Genomic DNA, 23,842 nt, shown 5'->3' with positions numbered 1-23,842 from the left:
ACATACAGTACAGATATATATTTTAATTTAAATAATATATAATAATATTATGAGTAAGGAGCAGACACAGTAGAGACCTACGACTCTACCTGTAGGGACTTGAGAAACTGACGGAATCAGTTGTTGAGCCAACGTAATTATAAATTTTGATTAAGCATTGCTCATTTAGAAATTTATATTATTTTCATTTGTTTCAGTAAGCTAATTTAACTTTTTCATTTTGCTTTACAAATCTTCGCTATTTTGTCACTTACTTCTTACTTTTATCATCAATCTACAATTTCGTCACAGAAATTTAAGTTTATTTTTCCTCTTCAATTCCCTTGCTCAATCTTGCATTGTATAATTGTTTTTGTTGCAGCTGTAGCGTAGAACAGACTGTCGTGGGGTCGCCTCATCATTCATTCTTTGCATTATATTCTAGTAGAATCAATTCCAATAATTTCCCTATGTCTTCAAGTGGGTCTAATCTTAATACTAATTTTTTTACCACTCGAGTTGCCCGTTACTTTAGAATAAACGGGTGACCAAATATTGATGATGACTAATAAAAATATTTAACAGTAAACAGCTGATTTCCTAAAAATAGTTATCATTTTTCTTCTCAATGTTAGGTCAAAAGTAATAGCTCTTATCTGGTTACATGTACAATAAATAATGCCGGAGGCTGGCCTCACCAGATAATGTACATATGTATGCCGTTTCTCGGATCAGTCTCTCTACGCATATAAAATACAAAGCTACTAGTTTTTTCAGCACTGTAACGCCCAATCACTTCAATTAAAAAATGAATTTATTTAGTTACGTTTTTGCTGTCACGGGGAGAACATATCGAAGAATGGCGTCGTCTTCAGGTATATCCGGAAAATATGATTTTGTGGAGAAGGGCAAAAAAATTCTTGGAGCTGCACTTAACTACATGTATGTGTGTTAAATAGGCATAAAAGCCGTTATAAGAATTTAGTTGAATTTGAAAATGTCATATCACTAGGGATATCGTACGTTCTCGCAATGTAGCTGTGCCGAAAGAACCTCTTTTATTTCTTAAACCAACATCATCCTACGAGATTGAAGGCAAGCCAATTGTGGTAAGTGTGACTTTGAATATACATACATATATATATACATATGTACTTTTACGTATAAATTTTTCCATTTATTTTTAAGATTCCCAGAGTGTTTACAAAAGTTGCTCACGAGGTTGAATTAGGAGTGATAATTGGAAAAAAATGTAAAAATGTCTCAAAGGAAGAAGCCCTAAACTATGTGAGTGGTTATTGCCTAGCGCTTGACATGACGGCACAATGCAATTTGGGCGTAGCACGCGCGAATGGTCATCCGTGGAGTTTAGGTAAAGGCTTCGACACTTCAACACCTGTTTCACGTTTAATATCCTGCAGTGAGATCAAAGATCCTCACAATTTGCCACTATGGTTGAAAGTGAATGGGGAACTCCGCCAGCGCGGAAACACTGCTGACCTTATTTTTAAAGTGGATGACCTTATCGCCTATGCTTCAAAATATATGACCCTTGAGCCAAATGATCTTATTCTAACGGGTACACCAGACGGAGCATCGCCAATAAAATCGGGTGACGTAATCGAGGCGGGCATTGGCGACAACGTTCAGATAAAGTTTGTTGTTGTGGATGAAGACCAGGCAAATAAATGTGCATGTTAATAATATTTACTTTTACAAAATATTGTTTTTACACTAATGTTATTTTATTTTAAACGTTAATACCACATTAAAAATGTTAGCAACTGATTTCTGTTATATACCAATGTTTTTTAGCCTTTTGATATTTTCCATAACAGCGAGAAGCTCACGTTGTAGGTTGGCACTTTCCAACACAAAATCTAAACATGTTTTGAACTGTTCGGATGCGGCTCGTAGGCTGCTTGGCGGCAATACCGTGAACCAGTGCATTGGCTCGACAAATCCTTCATCTTTCTTAATAGCATGCCGGCTGTTGATAGAAAAGGAAACGAATCATGAAACTTTATGACAGTACAATCGCTGTTGAACTTACTTCATAGTGTACTCAGCACCTGAAACATTCGACTCGTTTCGTTCTTCTTTTACTTCACAAAGTGCATAAAACTTATTACTATTTTCCGTTGGAATTTGCGCAGAACTGATAGTTTGTGAACCTTGAAGGTAACGTGTTTTAGCAAGCATCAACTGGCCACTATTCATTAATCGTTCAATATTGAGTCGGCACGCTGTTTGTTGCTCTATTAAATCCAGCATTTCTAAGTAAAGCGAATCGAGTAAATTCCCAACATCTTTTTTCGCCACAGGCATGTTTTTAAAATGGTGCTTGTATTTTATTGCAATGAAATGTTTTCTTCAACAAAGTAGAACTACCGCATATCAACAAATCATATGACTACGACTCGCCTAATATTTTGTTATCGATTGTTTTGCTAAAAAGCTGTTTACATAGTATATATTTACAACTTTTAGTGAAATGACATAGTGGAATGGTGTAATCGGCCTTTTAAAAAATCGATTTGAACTAAAATGGTCGCCAGAAAATTCTGATCCATTTAACTTTTCCTTCGAGCAATCCTTTTCTTTTTCTTCGTTTACATTTTGTACCACATTCCCAATTTTGTTTTGAATGGCAAAATCATGCAATCATTTTCTGCAATTTTTAAGAAATGCAGTGGGCCTAATATTGTAATATATCATTCAGGCCAGTCTACATACAACTTTGGCGTTGACGTCGCTTTGACGGCTGACTTTGAATACATGCATTTATATGAAGACGTTCACATAGCCAAACGGGAACACCGCCAAAGAGAAGCTAAAAGATGAGCGTAACCTGAGAGCAAATCTGGACAATAGGTCCGGGGGAATTTGGCCGCAAAATTGTACCAACTCATTTCACACGATGTACAGAATGCAACATCAAACCGTTAGTTAGTTCTCAGTGAATTTGATGGTATCACCTGATTTGCTAACGTAATAAGGAATATGATAGCGGTTTGCTTGCAACAGATGTTGGCAAAAATGGAGAATGTGTTGGTCATATCCGGAAAAATCTACTCAGCCACTGCCAACATTACTTCATGCATAAAAATTAGTAAATAGCGCGTCATAAACCATATGGCAACAAAGTAAATATCGTGATCTTGTACGTCTACGGTTTTGAAACTCCAATAATATTTCCATAAATGTTACGGCGTTTCTTATACAACTTCTGTCGAAAATATTACTTTGGAAAGAAAGTGCAGAGTCAAGCACGAGTACTGAATACACTTCTGTGCAAATCTCAACTTCGGAAAGACTAGAAAAGGGATTGGTATGACACTTTCATTTTTGGTTTAACGGTTTCTATGAATGGCGTAGCCAGAGTTGAATTGATGAGAGCTATTTTTTTGAAGCGCGACCGACGGCCATCCACGCGGATAATAGTTCTATGCCAAAAAAAATGCATGTAAAGCTTATCGAAGCCATACAATATATGTACTTATAAACAGTGCTTTTTGGTTTTTAAGTAATTTATTATTTTTTGTGATACTTTTTATAACAGTTTCGATAAATTATATACGTACATAATACCGTTTTCCATAAAGAACAATGTTTATATTTTCAAAAATGTTTTTAAATTCTAAACTAAAGCAAAAAATACTGCAGTACAAACATCCTTCCAGTGAACGTCTCTGCATACGAACTTCGTTCTCAAGTGTCTGACAACACCAACTTTTCGTTAAATTACACAACTTAACAATTAATGACTTAAAAACTATAAGCCTCAAGAGGGTGTGGTTTTCAGTTTTAAGATGGGGATACTGCCCTCTTTCCCCTTTTACATCCTTTATTTTCAAAGCGCGTTGCATTATATAAATAATTCCCGAAATATTAATTGAGTATTTAAAAAAAAACATTGGAAATTTTTTAGTTTCCGGTGTGATATGCAAACAGCGCTTTGTAAAGTTAGTTTTGGGTGCGCGGTTGCTCCAAGGGACATTCATTAAAGGTAGTGGCACTAGGCCAACAACAATATTTTGTACGTTTGATTGTCAAAGAAAAGTATAGGCAAAGCAGAAAACAAAGAATGAATTCGCCTTGTTTCACTTTGGGCTGGCAGCCACATGAAGACGATGAAAGAAAATAATAAATCAGCTGATTTACCTATGCCACCTTTAATAGATTTGCCTTGGGTTGCTCGGTAGGAGTCAAGGCGAATTTATTACAGGTGACAGCAAACACATATAAGTAAAACCCTACATGTATTTGTTGTTGCGTTTGGTGCAAGCATCATGTCAAAATCAGCAAGCAAATGTAAATATACGAATGTAAACATACCAATACATACAAACAAAGCATATCATTTTGACGTAAGCCATACCTACGGCGAAAAATTCAGCTGGGTGAATGCTGTCACCTTATTAAATCCACCTTGGTAGGAGTACATGTTGTAAATTACAACGATGTAAAATATAGCATCGATATTTTTAGATTTGAAATATTAATGATTTTGACAAATATATGTTTCAACATCGATATATCGCTTTCATCGCTATACATATGCATGTGAGAATAAAAAATATAAACAACCACTAGAAAGTAATCAAAGTTCACAATTTATTTTGCTACATTTATAAAATTTACTGCATATATACATGAGCCTTCTGTTTTGGCGACGGTCAGTCATAGATTTTATGAAATCAGAATAAAATGTTTTTGTTAATATAGTTTAGATAATTTTATATGAAAAATTCGTGCAGTTGTTGATGTTTGATAACAGGCGTAATGAGGAGTATACAATAACAAACTTCGATAACTTAAAAGAGAAAGCTTGTAGTGAGTAATATTAACGAATCGTGATTAAAACCAAATAAAAGTGCCCTTCTGTCTTTTAAGTAGAAATCTTTGACGAATAGTGCACAGTCTTACAAATAGAGTAAAACCTAATAGTTAATATAGTTCAGCTGATCATTAAGTAGCGATATACACAATACTTAAATTTATAAAAATTTCGTATATATATTGTATATGCAATTATATATGTGATATATACATATGTATATGTTTATTCTGCTGTAAAAATTTTGTGCAAAATGGATCAAAAATTACAATACCAGGAATTGCTCCTGAACTCTGTGGAAAACGAATTACGCAAACGTGCTCAAGGCATGTTAAAACAAACCAAAAATATAAATATTTTAGATTCCAAAGGAACAAATGAAGTAAGCATCAAGATGGAGTGTGTTTATTTGTTTTGTATGAGGTTGTCAAAAACCTCATGTGGCAATAAATTTATAAATCATTTAAATCTTGACAAAATATTGTATTGATATTAACTTGCTGCGAAAAGTATATCCAGTAGTACATTAATTCTCTAATGCGCCTTTGACAAACAATTCAACAAATTTTTTGAATGTGTGCCGGTCACCATGAGTAGTTCGAAATGCATATGTAAAAGCACTGAGTCAACCGATGAGTGCTGCAGTTCTCAACATGCAGATTACGTCAATACTATAGTGGTATTGTAATAATAAAATATGCACACACAAACAGTTAAAACAATTGACACAATATTTATTATATTACTATAAAAGTAAGATGGGAAAGGACGTTTTTATCTTAATAGTGATGATAGCAGTAAAATAACAAAATTTGGTTTGCTTGGGAACGCCAACCTATTGGAAAGTAGTAATGTTCTGTGTGTTGTGCAATTTTGTGAAAACTTGACAAATTAACTTATCTCGACTTAGTGTTTTTTTTCCTGACAAGCTGTAAATGTAATGTTTCAAACAATTAATTATGCAAATCTATCGTTTAAGGTACCAGTTCGGTATGAATCGGTTTATAATATTATATTTAGTTTGTCTACGAAGGATCTAAATTAATTTGCTCAAAGTGCAACTTACTAAAATCCAATAAGTTGTTCTACCAAAAAACTACACAAATGAAAAAGAAAACAATATTTTGTGAACTTAAAAAAATTGTTAATTTTTTTATGACCAAAATAAATGGTTGTTGTTGTTGTTCGTAAAGTCTATCACTGCATTGTCATTGTAAAGTCTACCACTCCATTGTCATCTATTTACTCTGTGACTATCACTTATATTGCCAAGTCTTTTGCTCTACCTTATGTACGTATTCGCTAGATAACATTTTTTATTTATTAATTAACTAGCTTTCACAGTACCCTTCTAACCATGAAGTATGTTATCAAAACACTCGTACGTCTCCGATAACGACACCGACCACGATGGCAGCGGCAACAGCGGCATGCAAGATCAACACAGTATTAACACACTCAAGTCCCAATCGTGACGCTTCAATGAATCGGCGTTTCAGTGAAAGTTCGGCAGATGAGTTGTACAGAAGTGACGAGTCATTCAAACAGGGTGGTTGGAATCAAAACATGCGCAACGAATTATTGATGAACTCTAGCATAGCGCTTGCTTCCAAAAGACGAAACGGTAACTGTCCGCGTTTCCACGGTGATGATGTAGATGATGGAAACGGTTGTTGTTGTTTTGGTGGTGGAAGTAAGAAAAATCGCATAAGTGACGCTGTTGATGTTGGAATACGTGTACTACTGGTGTTCATATTTATGTAAGTACATATGACAGGTATATGACAAGTATTTTGTTAAATAGCTGCATATTATAGTCTGCTCAAATATCTGCGCACGAGAGAAGTGTAACTTTTTTCTTATTATTTTTCATTACATCAGATTTCTGGAGACCGCGAAGCCTTTCAAGCGTAAAATACACCCGGAAGAGATGTGGCTCTATAAAAATCCACGCACTCCTGATATCGTTTCGGTGCAGGCACTTCTCTTATCTGTAATATTTGGTCCGTTATTTGTGACAATGCTGCAGTGGTGGCTGACAGGCGATCGGCGTGATTTTCGTGCATCCAGCTGGGTTTGGACATTGGCGCTTGGGTTGAATGGCCTCGTAACCAGCATCCTAAAAATATGCGTAGGTCGTCACAGGCCGGATTTCTTTTATCGTTGTTTTCCTGATGGTGTTGAAGTACTGAACAATGTCTCCCACTATGCAAATGGTTCACTGGACTTTTATAATTGCACGGGTGACATACGCCAAATAAGCGAGGGGCGCAAAAGTTTTCCCAGCGGTCATGCTTCATGTAAGTGTACATTTATTTTAGCGTGATTTTTCAATTAGCTGAGGTTTTACCATTAAAAATTTGTTGCATTGCAGTTTCCTTTGTTGGCTTCGGTTTCATTGCCATTATTCTAAGCGCTAAATTGCACGCACTAAGCGCACGCGGCCGTGGTCAATCGTGGCGTTTGTGTGTTTCAGTTTTGCCCTTGCTTTTGGCAGCGTTGATCTCAGTTAGCCGCACTTGTGATTATCATCACCACTGGGAGGATGTGGTTGCAGGTGGTTCCATTGGTTTGTCTATAACTTATTTGGTTTATAGACAATACTATCCATCATTATTCTCGAGCCATTGTCATCGGCCATATTTTCGGATTTGTGGGAGGTTAAGCGAAACAGCTCAACTGAACTTGCACCCGAGGATATATAAAGACTTATCATCCAAAGATGGTATAGACCATGAAAATGTTTCTTATGAAGATCATGGTGATGCACCTAGTGATGAACGCCGTCGGCTTATGTAATTTTAGATGTAACTTATAGCCTTCGAAAACAAGTAATTTATTACAAAATGTAGATTATTTATAAATTTCTACTCAAAAGCCTGAAGTATGTGGTGTAATACATGCAAGTGGGTACAATATTTGAGTTTGCCCTTTATTTAGCATTTAATTTTTTAGTTTGTACAATTTGTTATAAATGAATGTATGTATTACCTTTTATTCTGTTTGATGCCAACTTGAATTATGGGAACAAATAAATATTTTAAATTATAATTTGCACACAATATTTCAATAAATTTATGTATGTATATATACCGCAGACGTCTACAACTTTGACACGGTAAAATTACTAAAATCAGTATGTCAATAACATAGCTCTAATCAATCGAAGTCAAATGCAAATTCCTGTTTCGGCGATTGCTGGAGATAAATGCCAAATTTTGCAGATTCTATGCATTTCAGGTATTCCTACTCTTCACTTCAATCGCAAACTCTTTTAGGCTTCAGTATCTCTCACACTAGCGACTATCAGCAGCAAAACCTAATAACAATCCACATCGAAAACGTTGGTCCCAAGCCAACTAAATAATACTTCCTAAAATAAAAAGTTAATAACCATTAATAGAAATAACGCATAACACACATATTAGGTCGGCGTCAGATAATTTTAGATGTTTTTAGACTTTTCCAAAATTACTTTATTTTTCATTTCTTTTCCAAAACTTTTAAATTGATCCAGTGATTATTAAAGTATAATACACGTTTTTTTTCGTTTGTAGTGCACAAAATTTTATTGTCTAAAGTCTAAGAAACTAATTTTTTCGCATTTCAGTTGAAAATAGTTTTCTAAAATACTAATTTTTAATTAATTAGGGTCAAATTTTGCACAAGCTCTTATTTACTGAGTTTAAGAATTAAAAGATTGTAGTAATAATTGCTTTTCACGTTCCTTCTTTTTCACTACATCCAAACTACGTTGCCTCCACGTACTTTTTCTCAGTTTTATAGGTCTACTTCCTACATAACGTCCATCCATTTCTTTCATCGCACGTATGAAGTCCGCCGGCTCTCGGAAGCTTACAAAACCAAATCCTTTACTTTTCCCAGTCCGTTTATCACGTACAACACGAGCTCTTTGGAACGATGGATATTTATTGAAAGTACGGGTTAAAACTTCATCATTTACGTCATTGCCCAAATCACCACAAAATATACGAAAATCATCATCAGGCCAGTCGGCTAGAGAAGAATCCTCCCAAACAGATCCACCAGCTACGCGTATAGTCTTACGATCTTTCTTTTTACGTTCAGTTGTTTGAAATGATTGCAACGCAGAGGACGCTCGAGCAGCTTTTATTGCTTCCTCAGCTATAGGATTCGGTCCAGACTTTTCTGCTTTTAGCTTTTTTAGTTTTTGCGTGACGTCAAATTGTATGGCATTGATATCTATATGCGGTGTAGACGGCACGTTCACTGACTGTCTACTTTGATAAAGTTTTGGCGCACTACTAACTACAACTGGTGTCGCTGTAATGCTAACACCAGAAGGAGCTCCCGACTTCGAGGGACCGCCACCACCATTTGTTTGAGTGGGTACAAAGGTGGACATGAAGGTTGGTGGCGCGATTGTTGGTGGCGGCACAGTCATGCGTGGAGCTGCTTGCACAGAAGAGGAGGCGGGCGTAGAAGATGCAGCTGTTGCAGTCTGCGGATGTTGCTGCAACTTTTGCTGAACCTGACTATAAGTGTTTGCTGCTATTATAGGCCGCACTTGACTGGGCACAAATAAATTCCGCGCAGGCTGAGATGCTGGTTTAGATATTTCTGCTTCAAAGCGGGATAACTCATCCTCGATGTGTTTACGCTTTGTACTCATTTTTATTATTATATCCAAAGATGCCGATTGTAAACTAATGATATACGAAATCACAAAACTAAACTTAAATGTTTTTGACAGCTAGTGACAGCTGTTTCCTTTTATAGCAAAAAGTGTGTGGTTAAGGTACATTAAACCGGTAAGCAGCAGTGTTGCAATTTTGACTTATTTTTATTTTAGAGTGATAGATACCCGCGTACTGAGCAACACCAGTTGCTAGCTCGAAACTCGTTCAAAGCCAAAATGCTCAAAACTTTCATCAAAATTTTCAAGGTTTTGAACTATTCATGCAGCTACCAAGAGTTTTAAATTTTATTTTTCAGCGTTTCTATCGTTTTCGAAATTTCATAAATTTTTAAAGTTTTGGACAATTCATGCAGCTAACAAGAATTATAAATTTTATTTTTCAGCGACTAAGCTAAGACTAATTGGAGAGCTTAAAAGGCATTTTAAATGTTGACAAACTGTGATTATATCAGTGAGTAATGGATGACAACTCTGCTAAAAATAATAAAATAACAGTTTTCAAACTGCATCAACAAGTATCGGGACGATTACATTTCCAGAGTTTTTTACAATTTTTTCGGGGATTTCGCGAAAATACTGTTTGTCGGGCGAAAACGAAAGCGAAAAGTGAAATTCACCACATGTCATGTTGCAAATTAAATTTTTTAATATTTTTAGTTTCATATATAAAGGCATTGGAATCATCTTTACATAATTTTGGCGCTGTTGTTATTGAGCAAGCATAGCAAACATTTAGTGGGATGAGACACGATGCTTAATTAGTTTACGCATTATTAATTCAACAATACTTACCTTTACTGTTCCAGAAGATTAGTGCGTGGAATTCTAATGCTTGGAACAGGACAGTTTGGAGAACGAACTGGGATACATCAGCCATAAGCAGCACTCTCAGATTCTCAACATCAGTTAGAAAGATGCATATAAGGAGGAGGAAGTTTGATGACTAAATCTCCTCACCAAAGACGGTTTATTAAAACCCACTCCCATCACTTATGACAGTCTTGGTCGAATTCCAATTGTAAAAGCCTCGTATAAACGAAATAACTTATTTTAATTTAAATGAAAAACTCTGAAATGCTGAGTAAATATGGAATCCCAAGAGTATTTAAGAAAATATTTTATTGTTAAAACATTAGTTAGCGTAAGTCAAGCTGCAAAAGATTATATTGTTCAGTATATTGCATACAAAACCCATAATTTTTCGTTTCAGTATAAGTTCCATATGGTTACGACAATGTAAGAAACCTACTATAAACCCACTATATTTGCTAAAGCAGGTTTAATTTTTGTCCGATTTCCGTTGCAGAAGTCGAAAAATTAATGCATTGAGCTAAGGGCGTACCAAATGGCAAGCACGAGGTGGCGCAAAATCAATCACAAAACCAAAACTGCACGTGCTATTACAGCATTTTCCCCATTTCAGCGGACTGGCTTGTATTTTTGCATTTATGAAAGAAAAACTGTAAGACGTCGAGAATGCTAGAATAATCAATTCGCCTTGGTGAAATGTACCGTTTTCCCTTCGTTGACTTCCATTGTTAAAACCCTGTCACTCACAACTGAAAGGAACATACAAAAACAGCAAACGAATTTTTTTGTGTGAAATGTCACCTTGACAACAAGCATAAACTTTAAATTGTTTGATTGATTCTTAACGAGATAAGCCATCTACCGAGAAAAGAAAGGATTCATTTTTCCCCAAACCAATATTATATTTTCGATCAATGAGGAAATTTTATCGATATCAAGTCGTTTTTTATCGACCACTAATCTAATAAAAATTCGCATTTGTGAATTGTTTCCATGTGAAGATGAAGATATTATTTTATTGTTAGTAAAATGTTTAATTCTTTCTCTGTGGTCGGCTGCTAATTTAATTGCATTGTATATCCCTAGTTGTATTAAACGAATATTGCAAACTAAAAAACAATGAATATAACCACCAGTGTCAACGTGTCGGTGGAAACGACATGTGAAAATCAAATTCAGGAAATTTCTTACGATGGCACAGAAATATATCAACCGTAAGTGCATATTGATAAAATTAAAAATAACAACTGAAAATATTACAAATAGGCCACCCACATTGTCTGAGACCTTGGCTCGTTGTGCAGCGCGAATCGATTTTAGTAAAACATCGTTGGACGATTTGAAGAAGGAAGATAAATCTGCGGAAGATGAGAAAGATCCGTCTAGATTTCAGCCAAGTCTATGGCCATGGGACTCCGTGCGAAACAAGCTAAATGATGCCTTAACGGAAGTCTGCGTTCTTTCTGATGTCATCTCAATAGCTAAAGATAAACGTTACTTAGTCTTGGATCCTGTTCCCGAAGATCCAGACGAGACAAAACCTATTGTGCAAGTTTATAGTCGTAAAAAAGCTTTGGGGCAAGCAGCGCAAGTACTTTTAAGTGGAGCTGAGCGATTGCGAAACTCACACAGTGAACAACGAAGCCGCAATGTAACAGATTTCCACATTGAGCTACTACGTTTGCGACAGAATTGGCGACTAAAAAAAGTTTCAAATGCAATTATTGGCGATTTAAGTTATCGTACTGCGGGATCAAAATTCGGAATGAGTGGCACGTTTGAAGTGACAAAGGCCGAAGATATAGCAGATGATGATACAGCGCCAGGAAACAGTACGTCAAGTGGAAATAACGGCTTACCTACCCAATCACCAAAACCCACTTCATCCTTGCGGGTGATTGTGCCTGCGGAGCTGCAAGGTGTTGCATATATAAAGGTTATCACTCAAAAAGATCAGGAAGATCTGTGCACGGCTAATGTTAACTTAATGGGGCACGGACCTAATATAACACAACAGGTAAGATTGCATATAACAATTATAAAATTTGTTACGAATTTTTATATTACAGGCTGGTGTATGGCAAAAAACATTAGAATTTGCGCAAAATGTACTATTTTGTAAAGAATTGTTTAGTCAGCTTGCACGGGAAGCCATTCAGTTACAAGCACCAATACCTCATGTTGTTATTGGGAATCAGATACGCGCCACGCTTCTACCTGGGATTCAGCTCATCATTTCCCTGTGCCACTCAACAACATTCGATTCCAATCAACCTGGCCCTATAAATGACCATGACCATGTGCTTGAACACTCGTTGCATCAACTTTTACGTGAGGTGCACCATAAGAATTCGCATCATCCTTTCCCCCATCCCACTAGCGGACCACTGGGGCCAAGTATAAAGCGTATGCTCGCTGGTCCAAAAGCCGCAGATCGCCAAAGTTTACTGGAGATGACGAAGTCGCAAACCATTCTAGAGCAAATAATTGCACAAGCCCAACATATATTTATGCGCAAACGCACACAATATGTATTAGACACTTTGGCACGCGATGTCAAGGATCCACAGATCGTGTCACATTGGAATGCAATGAACAGTCCCACAATGTCGTGTGTGAAGATTAACATTGTAACGCATGGGTAAGAAAAATTGCTTGAATACGTCACATATACTATTGTTTCGTACCTGCTTTCAGTTATGACACAATCAACCGCACGTCGCTGGTAATACACGTCAAGGAGCGCTCGTTAAAATGCATTTGCCGCGATGGGCGTGTCATGCATCTTTCATACGAGCCCCAAGAGTTGCGCGATCTTATCCTTTGCCAAATCAACTCTCATCAAATATCGTGTCTGCTGAATTTGGCGCGCTGTATGGCTTGGACTGTGTTGTCTAACAGCAATAATCTAGGCATTGGGAAAGTTGAACCGCTTGGCAATGCTAGCTCATGTTTATTGGCATCACCAAATGGTGATCGTATGATTGCAGTTCAAATACGTTGTGACCCGCAAATTGATGTCAAAGTTTATATTGCACGCAGTCCACGCCCAGATTTCATACCTAATCCACTGGTGCCAGAAAAGTTCTGGGAAAATTTGGGAGGCCATTTCAAAGAAGTTAGTGAAATTTTAATAGTATTAGTTTGGGGAAAAAGAAATCCATTATTTTCTCGGTAGATGGCTGTAGTGATCCATATCTCGTAAAGTTGAAGTTTTTGCTCGTTTTCAAGGAGGCATTTCACATTAAAAAATTTCTTTTGCTGTTTTTTGTTTGTTCCATTCAGTTGTGAGTTACAGGGTGTTAACAATGGAAGTCAGCAAAGAGAAAATTCGGTACATTTTACAATTTTTCTTTGATAAAGGCGAAAAAACAAGCCAGACCCAAGGCAAAATGAGCATATTTTACCATCTTAGAGCCAGGTCGCTGAATCTGTGAATGGTATTTATGGTGCCAATACTATAACAGCTAATCAATTTTTGATGATAAAGATGCAACTCGCACAGGCAGGCTCGTCGGCGAAAATGTCGATAAAATCACAGAAATATTCGAAGTTCACCAGTGTGTTGGTAATCGTAGCAACGTCCAGGAGCTAAACATTGACCATAAAACAGTTTTAAGTAATTTGCGCAAAAAATTGTACGCAAAAATAATGGATTTCTCTTCCCCCAAACTAATATCATTCGTTTCGAATTTGATTTCATAATATTCGTAAATAATTTTCGACAGGTCCGCTTTGATAAAATCGAAGGAAAAAGTTTTCTCAATAAAATGGAGTTTTTGATGGCGGCTCTTACTAGTAATTCAATATAAGAAACCACGCTCATTTTGTATAATATATTAAATGCTTAATTTAAGATTGAACAAAAAATAAAATTAACAGAGAAACAAGTGAATTTTGAATCATGGTTGAAATTCATATATGTATGTACATATGTAAGTATATAGTTGCAATGAATACTACTCAAGAAATTATCGTGATTCATGAGAAATTGTAATGATTTATGTTTCAAGCACCCTGCGTTTTTTACTAAGGAGCCAGTAATCTAGTTTTTTTACGTGTGAACAATACATCTTCACGGTAAAAGTGGTCATAACAAATAGTCATTGTCTCTAAGCGGTGTTCGGCATGATTTGGACCACATCAATCGTTCTGATTCCTCCATTGGAACCTTGAAAAACGGCACCATTCCAACCTGGTGTTTCCTAAAACAAATTGCACACTTTCTCATTTTATTACTTATTTTTGAAAAAAATACAAAATTACAAAATTTCAATTTTTAAATTTCAAAATTTGAATGTATAAAATACGTTGCGTCATTTCATTCTGTGCTGACACCTACATGGACATGGCGAAAAAGCAATACATCAGCGATTTACTGATATCACCTTTATTAAATTCGCCTTATAAGGAACCACAATAACTTAAAAACTCAAATTAAAATTGCTGATTTCTAGTGTTTATTTAGTTCAATAATATTGTGTGCCAAAGATCGCAATATTATTGCATTGCTCAGCGGTTGAACCAGCAACAGGAAACGTAACCAAGCCAAACAATAATTCACTGCGCACACCAACCCCTTTGTTTATATATCAACAGTGCTTTATGCCAGGCATTAATTTTGGGTTGTCAAAGGCACTCAAAACAATTCGGTCAAAAAGGAGAAAAATTAACGTGCTGTCAATAAAACACGTATGGGAGTAAGAAGTCAGTCTAAAACGAGAAATATCCACAATTATAGATTTGCGAATGTATTTACTTTGGTAGTCGGCTGTAAGACACCAATTCGTGAGCAACGCTTGGTAGCAGCCCCATTGCAAAATAGCTAACAACAATTACTTAGTATTTCTGGCAATCAAGATGCATTGAACAAAGATAAGGCAAAACGTAACAAAAAATAATAACAAGTGAAATAAATCAATATAGTCAAAAATAGCACAATGGCCAACATCATTCAGAATATGCAGGATAAATAGGAATAATTATACATAAGCCTTAAATAAGTCATTGCATGTCACCTTGGAACTGGAGGAATCCTTGCACCTCAGCGGCAACTGACAGCGATGAGTCGCCGCAAACACCATCGCCCATACGCAAGCTCGCGCAAAATGGTGTCGCTGGAGCTGTTAATCAGCGTGTAAATGGGAGGCAGCATGAGAGCTATACCGGCACCGCTGAAAATATTTATCCAAATCCAAATTTCAACACCACAAAAAAACATACTACACCTGTGCTCTTCTCTACAAATCGTGGCCTACATTTGCGCGTTGCTAAACGCAAGTCTAAACCCTGGACTAGTACTGAAGCCTGTATGTGTGGGGGCGCAGCTGGTCCTAGATGTAACGCACTTAATATAAGCGGATGTAGTTTTGCCAGTGGGTGCGGTAGTGGCACACGATTACCCACTTCCTGTGCTTACGAAATACATTTCTGTGATTTGGAGCGTTGGGTAAGTACAGAGTAATGCAATTAATTCAGTGTTACTACATGTAAATTAATGCTGATTTGATTATTCCTTACAAATAGAGTACGAACCGCGCTAACACCATTTCCCTGGAGGATACTTTTATAGTGTCAAGGCGCAATAATAGTATGGATAGTCACAATGTGTCGTACGTAGAGAGAGAGAGTAATGGGTTGAATGGTAAAAACCAGCGCAGCGGCAGCATTTTTTATGTGCCTAGCGGAAGTCGACACGCGCTCGTAATGCCGCGTAGAAGCCTGTATCAGCGCAGTACAAGCATACAAAGCACTTTTGAACGCTTCGGTGTGCAGTGAAGAGGTGTTGGGTATTGGTAGAATGCTACTCAACGTTCCCCTGACAATCGGTTCCACGATACCGGAACGAACCGGGTTCTAAGTCCGGCCAACGACTGTCAATATTTGCAAAAAACAGGAATAATTATTACAAATATTTGTGTTATCGAACACAACTTAACATATAGTATCTCGTCTTCATTCACACAGCAGATGGGTGCATTTTTTAAATCGTACATTATCAAATACGTTTTAACCGAATTTTCTATTTCTCTCATTCATTTTAGGAAATAAATTGTAAACATTATTAAATTTTTTATGATTACCTAATAAACTATTAAAAAATCTCCATAAAACTCTTCAATAAATCAATTGCAAAGTACTCATAAAGTAACAAAGTAATTAAGGGGTTATATACAGTTAGAATTAAAAAAAAAATCGATTTTTTTTTATTTTTTCTTAATGTGCATATAGGTATTTAAGAATACACACAGAAAATTTAGTATCGTTCCGGTGAATATTTTCGAAGTTACACGCAAATTTGAAAAGGCGTTTCAGAGTGCTTGAAAGTATTGTACAAGACAAACTTTAAAAGCGTTTTTCTCAAAAGGATGTTTTCAAAGTCGGTGAACAACATTACTCGAAAATGGCTAAACCGGTTAGTCTCAAATAATAACACGAGTTTCTTAAATATATTTTTTAGTAACTAATCGAAGTTGTTTTCTCACCGATAAATATTTTTTTGAAGTTAAACTTCTTAGGCGTCGATGTGCAAGCGAGAATGGAGAGTAAAATTTCAAGGCCATGTAACGTTTTGGGCATTTTCGTTCCGCGAGAGAGAAAAAATATATATCGTAGAGGAAATGGAGAGAGAGAGCTATACCTTATGTATATCTAAGATATACTTTAGACTATTTTTCCTGAGTTTTTCCTTGTGGTTCCTAATTTCTAGTGAGAAATCACACTGCCTACTTTTTGGCGCTTGCTTGTTGGTGAAAACTTGTAGGAAATATATTTTTGGTGCTCCTACTGTTTGGGGTGTTTTTTGGTCCCAATTTTTTTAGCGTGTTTTTTGGTGCCTACTTTTTGGCGCTTATTTCCGTTTCCTGGCTAGTGTTTGTGCGTACTATAGAGTGCTATCCATTCCGAGGTAGAATTTATTGGTATTGCCTGGCGGTAATTTGTGCCGTTGCTGCGATCCTGGAATCGCTGCGTTCGTGCGGGTGATAAACGCTCGGAGTAGTGCGCATTGTTGCCCTCTCCATTTTTTGTAAATTCTGTCTATTTGAATTCTCTGCAAATGTGAATTTATTTAGATATATATTCTTTCCCTCTCTCTCTCTCCCTCATTCTCTCTCGGGTCTCTCCCTCTTTCTCTGTCCGCCTTGAAAGTTTCACTTCTGTTATGTGTACTACGCTACACGCACTTTTTTTCATAAGCTGAAATTTCATAAGGCTGAAATTTCAGTCGAAAATCTTTTTTTTTTTGAGAAATCGTCATTTTGTAAAAAAAAATATTTTGCTTATTCCTTCGGTTAATTACTCGATTTAACATTACTTTAGCGAAATCTGTTTGGTTTTTTTAATTTCAGAGGGTCCAGTTCATAGATATAGTGGCCACGGAAAAACGTCTTTTTTGAGAGGAGCTCCCGGAGATCAGCTGTACCTCCTTTCCAAATAAATATTTTTACTAATATTAAGTCTTGAAATACAGGTCAAAGATAAAATGATATGTGTACACATTTTTAGATCAATAAATTTAAAAGTATTCTCAGAAAAAATTCTGGGAAATTCGGTTTTTTTGGCCTTATATCTGTATATAACCCCTTAAAGTAAAATGGACATAAGGTCTGGTACAGGTCTTATTGCTTCAGATGTCCTTTTGATCGTTTCTGTTTAGTTAGTTTGTGCATACGACAGACAAAAAAACAGTTCGGGGCGAACTAACGTAGAAAAATAAACATTCGCTGATGAATTCGCTTGAGGACAAGCAGTGACATGCGCTGTCTGTTCAAGAAAGCCATTTAAGCTATTGACCAATCAGTTATCGCGACAATTAAGAAGAAAAAGTGCAATTACTGACATATTTATGTTGAGAATATTTTTATCACCAAAAGCTTTCCATGGCAGAAATGAACTGTAAGATTTATCTTGCATATCGAGTGCAAAAAACTTTTAAGCTCAATGTCTGAATCGGGCTTCGAACAGTCAATTTGCCTCGAACAAGGAGCCTAGATCGGCTTATTCATCAATTGTTATCGTTGATGCCATCCAACAGTAGAAATACATCCGGGTTCGTTGGAGTAGACGTTTAGCATGTGTCGGGGATTTTCCGAGATAGTTGAAGCTCTTCGTCCACAAGTGATGATTGGCCTCGAATTACAGAATTAATGGGACAAATATTAAAAGAGTTTATTTAGGGATTTTATTTACAAACGATGGTACAAAGAGCTGCATAAGATTGCACCCCAAGCGACTGATGCTAAAACCTTCTTGGCCGATTTCTGGACACGAACTCGTTTCGGAGCCGAAGAATAAGGTTCACACCACTCTTTGGCCTCTTGTTTTGATTTACCATCTTGTTAATGGACCCAAGTCTCATCCTTAGAGATGAATCGATGCACAAAGTTCACTTTATTCCCTCGAAAACAGTCTAAATGTTTTTGCTGAGAAAGTCGCATTCGACTTTGTTTTTATTCCATTGTTGCGAATGCGGCACCCATTGTGCCCGCAACTTTCTGAAACCCAATACTTCAGTCAAAATATTGCTTACGCTGCCCAATGAGATGTCCAGAGCTTCTACTAAATCTCTTTCAGTCACTCAACACTTTTCCAAAACGATATCCTATATTTCTACGATTTTTGGTGTTGTTGCTGTTTTTGGACATCCTGACGTGGATCGTCTTCGAGGCGTGTACAATCACGTTTAAAGTCAGCAACCCATCTTTTTACTGCGCTAATTGATGGCGAAAGTCCTTATACACTTTCACCATTCGTTCAAAAATTTCCTTTGCTTTTAAACCTTCCCAAAATCACTGCACGATACATGATTTTTTCCATTGTAGAAAATACTGTGACACGTCGATATTAAATGGCTTGAGTTGACAGATTGAAATGAAACTTCCTATACCTCGATATGAAGAGTGTACCAACATAACGAAAAAAAAGTTTAGGCTAATAGCAAACGAACTACAAAACTTATTTAAAAACCTAGTACATAATATATAAAATTCGCTCGAATCAGGCTTGAGGTTGTTGTTGTTATAGCAGTAACTTTGCCCTATCAGTGTAATGTAAATCACCGGTCGTCTTCGTCAGGCTTATCTAAAGGCAGGCCCAGGAAACATGCTGTTTCGGCGGGTTGGGTCCAGAGGGAGAGGGGTGCTAGATGAGTAGGTTTTAAAGGACATTTGGGTTTTGGGTTATTTTGGCATGTCTGTAGTTTTATCCACTGCGTGTCACTAGTTCCCGGCGACCAGACAGGCGCAGCATAGTTTAGAACCGGCTGGCCAATTGCTTTAAATGTCGATAGCAACAATTCTTTGTCTTTGCGATTTCGGACTTTAAAGGCAATTGCGGTTGTGTGCACTGAGAAGGAGAGCAAACTGTCGAAGGTTACACCCAAAATTTTTTGGATTGTTGACCGTCGGAATTGGTGTGCCATCGACTTTTACCTTGAGGGGCAGTTTGACCTCCTTTGTCCAGGTGGTAAAGAGAGTCGCCGTGGACTTAGTGGGGGAAAGTTGAAGATTCCTCGCAGTGAAAAAGCGAGAAAGGTCGGTGAGATAGTTGTTCACTTTGGAGCACAGGCCATCGATGTCATTACCCGACGCCATTATCGTGCAGTCGTCAGCGTATGAGACCAGGGAGACTCTCTCTGGTGGTTGGGGGCTTCGAGATGTAGAACTTGAACAGCAAGGGAGAAAGGACACCACCCTGGGGTACACCTTCCTTAATCTTCCTCTACTTTGATGTTTGGTCTCGAAAAATCACTGACAAGTGACGAACGCTCAGGTAGTTTGCGAACTACCTCTTCAGCCCTGGCGGAAGTGTCGACTGATAAATATCTGGGCGTTTATGTCGGTGAGTGCAGTGGTGGTGCTATGAAAACCGTGCTGATGTGGGGCTGGGGCCAAGTGTTTCGTGAAGAGCGGGAGTAGGAGGGCTTTAAGTGTCTTCACTATTGGGGAAAGGAGAGTTATCACACGATAAGATTCCCCTTGGTTGGCGGGTTTCCACTTTCAGTAGTGGGACCACTCTCCCTGCTTTCCACTTGTCAGGGATGATGAGAGTGGCCAAGGACAGATTGAAGACCCTTATGAGAAATCCTACATTGGGAGTAGGTGCTTCAACATCAGCGCGTTCAGTCCGTCAGGGCCAATGGCTTTTGTAGGTTTTGATTTATTTAAACTTATTTAATTTTCTTTATTTACTAAACTTATTTTAACACGGCACGGTGGGTGATTAGTGTAGTACAGCAGAGTGTGTGGTTTAGAAGGCAGTTTCACATGTTTTGCAAATAAGGTGGAAATGGGCGTCATCACTCAAGATGATTTTTCGATGGAATACCGGATCCTTTTCATGCATTTCAACGACCCAATCAGCAAATATATGACGTTGTTGATGATCGGCCGGCCTGAGTTCTTGTGTTAACTAGACTGTATAAGCCGTAAGACCCAAGTCTTTATGCAAAATACGGTGTAATGACGTTTGTGGAATGCCTAAAACCTGGGTTTTCTTCAACACTTTCGGCTACAACAGCAATATTTTCGGCTGTTCTTGAGCGACGTGCACGGGTTTTATTCTTCTCATCTTTAACTTGTCCCAACAGCTCGAATTTTCTGACCAGTTTCTGTATTGCGGTCTGACAAGGTGCTTCACCAAAAATGTTTCGAGTTTTACGAACCGTCTCTGCTAAATTTTCACCATTTTAATAGAGAATTTCAATAATTTCAATGCGTTGTTTAAGCGTGTCTCGTTCCATTTTTATTAATGGCGCAGTATCTACTTTAGGCCGGGTCGATTTGTGGGGAGGCAAAAAAATCGCCCATTGCTCTGTGAAAATCATATTCTAGGGATCAAAATAAGAAACTTTGCCGAAAGAACCATACCTCTAAAACGAATTCTGATGCCCTCCAATTTGGGTCGAACTTTTAGTGTCTTTTGTGGGGAGCCAAAAAAATCGCCCATTGCTCTGTGAAAATCATATTCTAGGGATCAAAATAAGAAACTTTGCCGAAGGAACCATACCTCTAAAACGAATTCTGATGCCCCCCAATTTGGGTCGAACTTTTTTAGTTTCTTTTCTCATGTAAAGGCCAAAAATGGTGATATTTTGAAATGATTGTATGGGGAACCCCCCAGGGGAGTTCCAGGGCGTGTCCCACTGGCATGGGTGGATCGGCCGTCCAAAGTTAGTGGGGGTCGGTCATACATTTGGACTCGATTGGAGCACTCTAAATGGGTAAAAGTGGAATTTTTCGTTCGACCCAAATTGGGGGACATCAGAATTCGTTTTGGAGGTATGGTTCCTTCGGCAAAGTTTCTAATTTTGGTCCCTAGAATACGATTTTCACAGAGCAATGAGCGATTTTTAAATCGACCCGCCCTAACCTACTTGCTACTTATCAAATATCAAAAAAATGACAGCTTCAAAGTGACATCTAACGAAATAGCGAGCTGTTCAAAATAACACCTGTTATTGGAAAACCATTTAGAATTCTGCGCTATTCACATTCCTCTAATACAAACAATAACAATTTTTGGTTTTTACTTTTTACAAATATTCTTGTTTTATTTTAAAACTTTATTCATCATTTTCACATTTTATTAATGCTTTTTGGGGTTTTCATGTGTTGTTATGCTATTTGCAAATTGTATATAATTAACACTAAAAATACTTACTTTAAACATATTTGCATAATTCACCACCACATTTCATTAATTCGTTTTTTTTTATTTTTACTCAATTTTTATTTTTTTTTTGTTTTTTTTTTGCATTTTTAATTTTTCTTAATATTTACTGTTGCGGTTTAATTTATCGTTTCATGCGTACAAACTGCACAAAAATTCACATCTTCATCACGAAATATTACCACGGGCATATAAGCCTAATCACGATGACAGCGCTCATCATCGATTCTAATGACATTTATCGCTTAAAAGTGTGCATTCATTGCCTATATCTGCTTTCACACTGTTTCGCCGTATTCAAAATTTTTACTCTCTTTTTTTATATGTTTCATTTAAGCTTAAGTCTGAAATTGCTAAACTAATTTTTTAATGTGTCTTGTTTGCAAACTACTTTACCCTTTTTCGTGTTTACTTGTTTATTTAATTCCAGTTATTTTGTCATGCTTTTATCAAATGAATTTACGGATTCTCATGTATTTTTCACCACTTATTTGACTTTTTGCAACCAATAGCAGTAATCTTTTTTTTGTTTTTTAGTTTTCACACTCTTTCTAGTAATGTTTATGTTGTTAATGCTTGTTAATGTAGCATTACATTTTTGATTCGACATTTTTATTTTTTTTTTAAATAATAAAAAAAAGTCTTACATACATAAAAGTTAATGCTAATATTTGGGTATGAGAAATAAGTAAAATTAAGACTAAACCGCTCTAAGGACACAAAAGTTAGGAAGTAGTGAAACTCATAGCAATGAAAAACGAAGGAAATTATTATAAGCACAACGCACACATGTATTTTGTACAATACATACATACATACATACATAATAAATTTTCTCATTACTAACTTACAATTTACTTAATTTTTTTATTCAACCATTTTTTGTAATTTTTTGAAAGTTTTTGCGCTTTTTATGTTTTTTATTCTATTTCTATTAACTGTTGTTTGCCTTCTTCTCCTGTTAATAATAATAATAACTATAAAGACTTTTAAGTTGTAATGCGCTAGCTCTAAAAATAATAATTCTATTTATTTATATGTAATAAGTAAATATTTTATTTAAATATGCGTATTTATTTAATTATATTTAAATAGCAATAATTTTAAACTTTTGTACAATATTAAGTTGTGTATGTGTTTGATATATTTATATGTATAAGGTAATAATTGTATATCTATGTGTACATGTGTACATGTATGTATACTTTTTATCTGCTGCACAAACATTCTTTTATTCTTTTTATATATTATGCAATATTTTGTTGTCGTTTTGCTTTTATATTTCGTGCATTGTTGTTTTATTATTTATACATATTTTTGTGTGTTTAAGAAAAGTATGCGAAGAAACAAAAATATTTGCAACACATTTATTTACTTGTTTTAATAACGTTTTTTTTTTACATCCGCTGGCGCAGCACCGTCTTTCAATGTCGCTTATTAGACGGACTTTTAGCCAATTTGGCTTATTTTATTAAACAATTCATTTCGTTTAATGTTAAAACTTTCTAGCAGGCGAACAAATTCTCGAGAGACGCAGTTTAATCGTTAAACATGAAGTCTCAAGTGCTGTATTGAGCATGCAATTTCCTGTACATACTTGGGACACCACACCGAGAATAAATGTATGAAAGTTCGAAAATACCAAAAAGTATGCGTGCACTTTAAAGCCATTCAAATCCAATTTCAATGCATCCAAAAATCGGTGTAAAGCAGAAGGAAAAGCGCAAAGGATACAAATCTATCAATTGTATCAATATTTGTAGCTACTACATAGCCACATTTCAAGTAACGCATGATGTAATGTTGTTGTTGTAGCAGCATAAACATTCCCCATACATAAACGGTGAATGCTGCTGAAGTGA

The 23,842-nt window shown here is 36.5% G+C and overlaps 6 protein-coding genes across 11 annotated transcripts; 4 read left to right on the top strand and 2 right to left on the bottom strand.

The window, feature by feature from the left end:
* The first annotated feature begins 585 nt into the window (after window positions 1-585).
* Window positions 586-1,778, top strand: LOC128856443 (acylpyruvase FAHD1, mitochondrial). Its single transcript, XM_054091749.1, has 3 exons — window positions 586-921; window positions 992-1,088; window positions 1,168-1,778. Exons 1-3 carry the CDS (start codon window positions 788-790, stop codon window positions 1,678-1,680), a joined length of 744 nt encoding a protein of 247 aa, XP_053947724.1. The 5' UTR covers window positions 586-787; the 3' UTR covers window positions 1,681-1,778.
* LOC128856453 (uncharacterized) lies at window positions 1,701-2,413 on the bottom strand. The gene is made up of 2 exons (XM_054091759.1): window positions 2,033-2,413; window positions 1,701-1,969 (listed from the first exon to the last, which is right to left on the bottom strand). Exons 1-2 carry the CDS (start codon window positions 2,305-2,307, stop codon window positions 1,774-1,776), a joined length of 471 nt encoding a protein of 156 aa, XP_053947734.1. The 5' UTR covers window positions 2,308-2,413; the 3' UTR covers window positions 1,701-1,773.
* Window positions 2,414-4,519: 2,106 nt separating this feature from the next.
* LOC128863203 (phospholipid phosphatase 5) lies at window positions 4,520-7,870 on the top strand. 6 transcript variants are annotated; one of them, XM_054102275.1, is made up of 4 exons: window positions 4,520-4,578; window positions 6,155-6,579; window positions 6,701-7,119; window positions 7,194-7,870. In XM_054102275.1, the coding sequence occupies exons 2-4, from the start codon at window positions 6,230-6,232 to the stop codon at window positions 7,616-7,618; spliced, it is 1,194 nt and encodes a 397-aa protein (XP_053958250.1). In that variant the 5' UTR covers window positions 4,520-4,578; window positions 6,155-6,229; the 3' UTR covers window positions 7,619-7,870. The 6 variants fall into 6 exon arrangements, with proteins under 6 accessions (XP_053958250.1, XP_053958233.1, XP_053958241.1 ...); XM_054102258.1 differs by having other exon boundaries at window positions 4,534-4,657; XM_054102266.1 differs by lacking the exon at window positions 4,520-4,578 and adding an exon at window positions 4,664-4,815.
* Window positions 7,871-8,243: 373 nt separating this feature from the next.
* LOC128863232 (RNA-binding protein 42) lies at window positions 8,244-9,576 on the bottom strand. The gene has a single exon (XM_054102287.1). The coding sequence runs from the start codon at window positions 9,471-9,473 to the stop codon at window positions 8,505-8,507; it is 969 nt and encodes a 322-aa protein (XP_053958262.1). The 5' UTR covers window positions 9,474-9,576; the 3' UTR covers window positions 8,244-8,504.
* Window positions 9,577-11,293: 1,717 nt separating this feature from the next.
* LOC128863196 (mediator of RNA polymerase II transcription subunit 17) lies at window positions 11,294-14,205 on the top strand. Its single transcript, XM_054102219.1, has 5 exons — window positions 11,294-11,524; window positions 11,577-12,327; window positions 12,380-12,951; window positions 13,008-13,428; window positions 14,039-14,205. The coding sequence occupies exons 1-5, from the start codon at window positions 11,430-11,432 to the stop codon at window positions 14,120-14,122; spliced, it is 1,923 nt and encodes a 640-aa protein (XP_053958194.1). The 5' UTR covers window positions 11,294-11,429; the 3' UTR covers window positions 14,123-14,205.
* Window positions 14,206-14,305: 100 nt separating this feature from the next.
* On the top strand, window positions 14,306-16,407 carry LOC128856433 (uncharacterized). Its single transcript, XM_054091738.1, has 2 exons — window positions 14,306-15,759; window positions 15,837-16,407. The coding sequence occupies exons 1-2, from the start codon at window positions 15,322-15,324 to the stop codon at window positions 16,086-16,088; spliced, it is 690 nt and encodes a 229-aa protein (XP_053947713.1). The 5' UTR covers window positions 14,306-15,321; the 3' UTR covers window positions 16,089-16,407.
* The last annotated feature ends 7,435 nt before the right edge of the window (window positions 16,408-23,842 follow it).

The sequence above is a fragment of the Anastrepha ludens genome, chromosome 2, assembly GCF_028408465.1.
Source record: "Anastrepha ludens isolate Willacy chromosome 2, idAnaLude1.1, whole genome shotgun sequence".
Classification (NCBI taxonomy): domain Eukaryota; kingdom Metazoa; phylum Arthropoda; class Insecta; order Diptera; family Tephritidae; genus Anastrepha; species Anastrepha ludens.
Note: the sequence above shows the minus strand (reverse complement) of the source record. Positions and strands in the feature narration are given on the sequence as shown.

Bases quoted from the DNA above. Each gene is read 5' to 3' on its own strand.
- LOC128856443 (XM_054091749.1), top strand. From the start codon at position 788: ATGAATTTATTTAGTTACGTTTTTGCTGTCACGGGGAGAACATATCGA. The intron at 922-991 runs GTATGTGTGTTA...TCATATCACTAG, and splicing joins GGAGCTGCACTTAACTACAT to GGATATCGTACGTTCTCGCA. The intron at 1,089-1,167 runs GTAAGTGTGACT...TTTATTTTTAAG, and splicing joins TTGAAGGCAAGCCAATTGTG to ATTCCCAGAGTGTTTACAAA.
- LOC128856453 (XM_054091759.1), bottom strand. From the start codon at position 2,307: ATGCCTGTGGCGAAAAAAGATGTTGGGAATTTACTCGATTCGCTTTAC. The intron at 1,970-2,032 runs GTAAGTTCAACA...TTCTATCAACAG, and splicing joins GGTGCTGAGTACACTATGAA to CCGGCATGCTATTAAGAAAG.
- LOC128863203 (XM_054102233.1), top strand. From the start codon at position 5,073: ATGGATCAAAAATTACAATACCAGGAATTGCTCCTGAACTCTGTGGAA. The intron at 6,580-6,700 runs GTAAGTACATAT...TCATTACATCAG, and splicing joins CTACTGGTGTTCATATTTAT to ATTTCTGGAGACCGCGAAGC. The intron at 7,120-7,193 runs GTAAGTGTACAT...GTTGCATTGCAG, and splicing joins TCCCAGCGGTCATGCTTCAT to TTTCCTTTGTTGGCTTCGGT.
- LOC128863232 (XM_054102287.1), bottom strand. From the start codon at position 9,473: ATGAGTACAAAGCGTAAACACATCGAGGATGAGTTATCCCGCTTTGAA.
- LOC128863196 (XM_054102219.1), top strand. From the start codon at position 11,430: ATGAATATAACCACCAGTGTCAACGTGTCGGTGGAAACGACATGTGAA. The intron at 11,525-11,576 runs GTAAGTGCATAT...TATTACAAATAG, and splicing joins GGCACAGAAATATATCAACC to GCCACCCACATTGTCTGAGA. The intron at 12,328-12,379 runs GTAAGATTGCAT...TTTATATTACAG, and splicing joins GACCTAATATAACACAACAG to GCTGGTGTATGGCAAAAAAC.
- LOC128856433 (XM_054091738.1), top strand. From the start codon at position 15,322: ATGTCACCTTGGAACTGGAGGAATCCTTGCACCTCAGCGGCAACTGAC. The intron at 15,760-15,836 runs GTAAGTACAGAG...CCTTACAAATAG, and splicing joins TCTGTGATTTGGAGCGTTGG to AGTACGAACCGCGCTAACAC.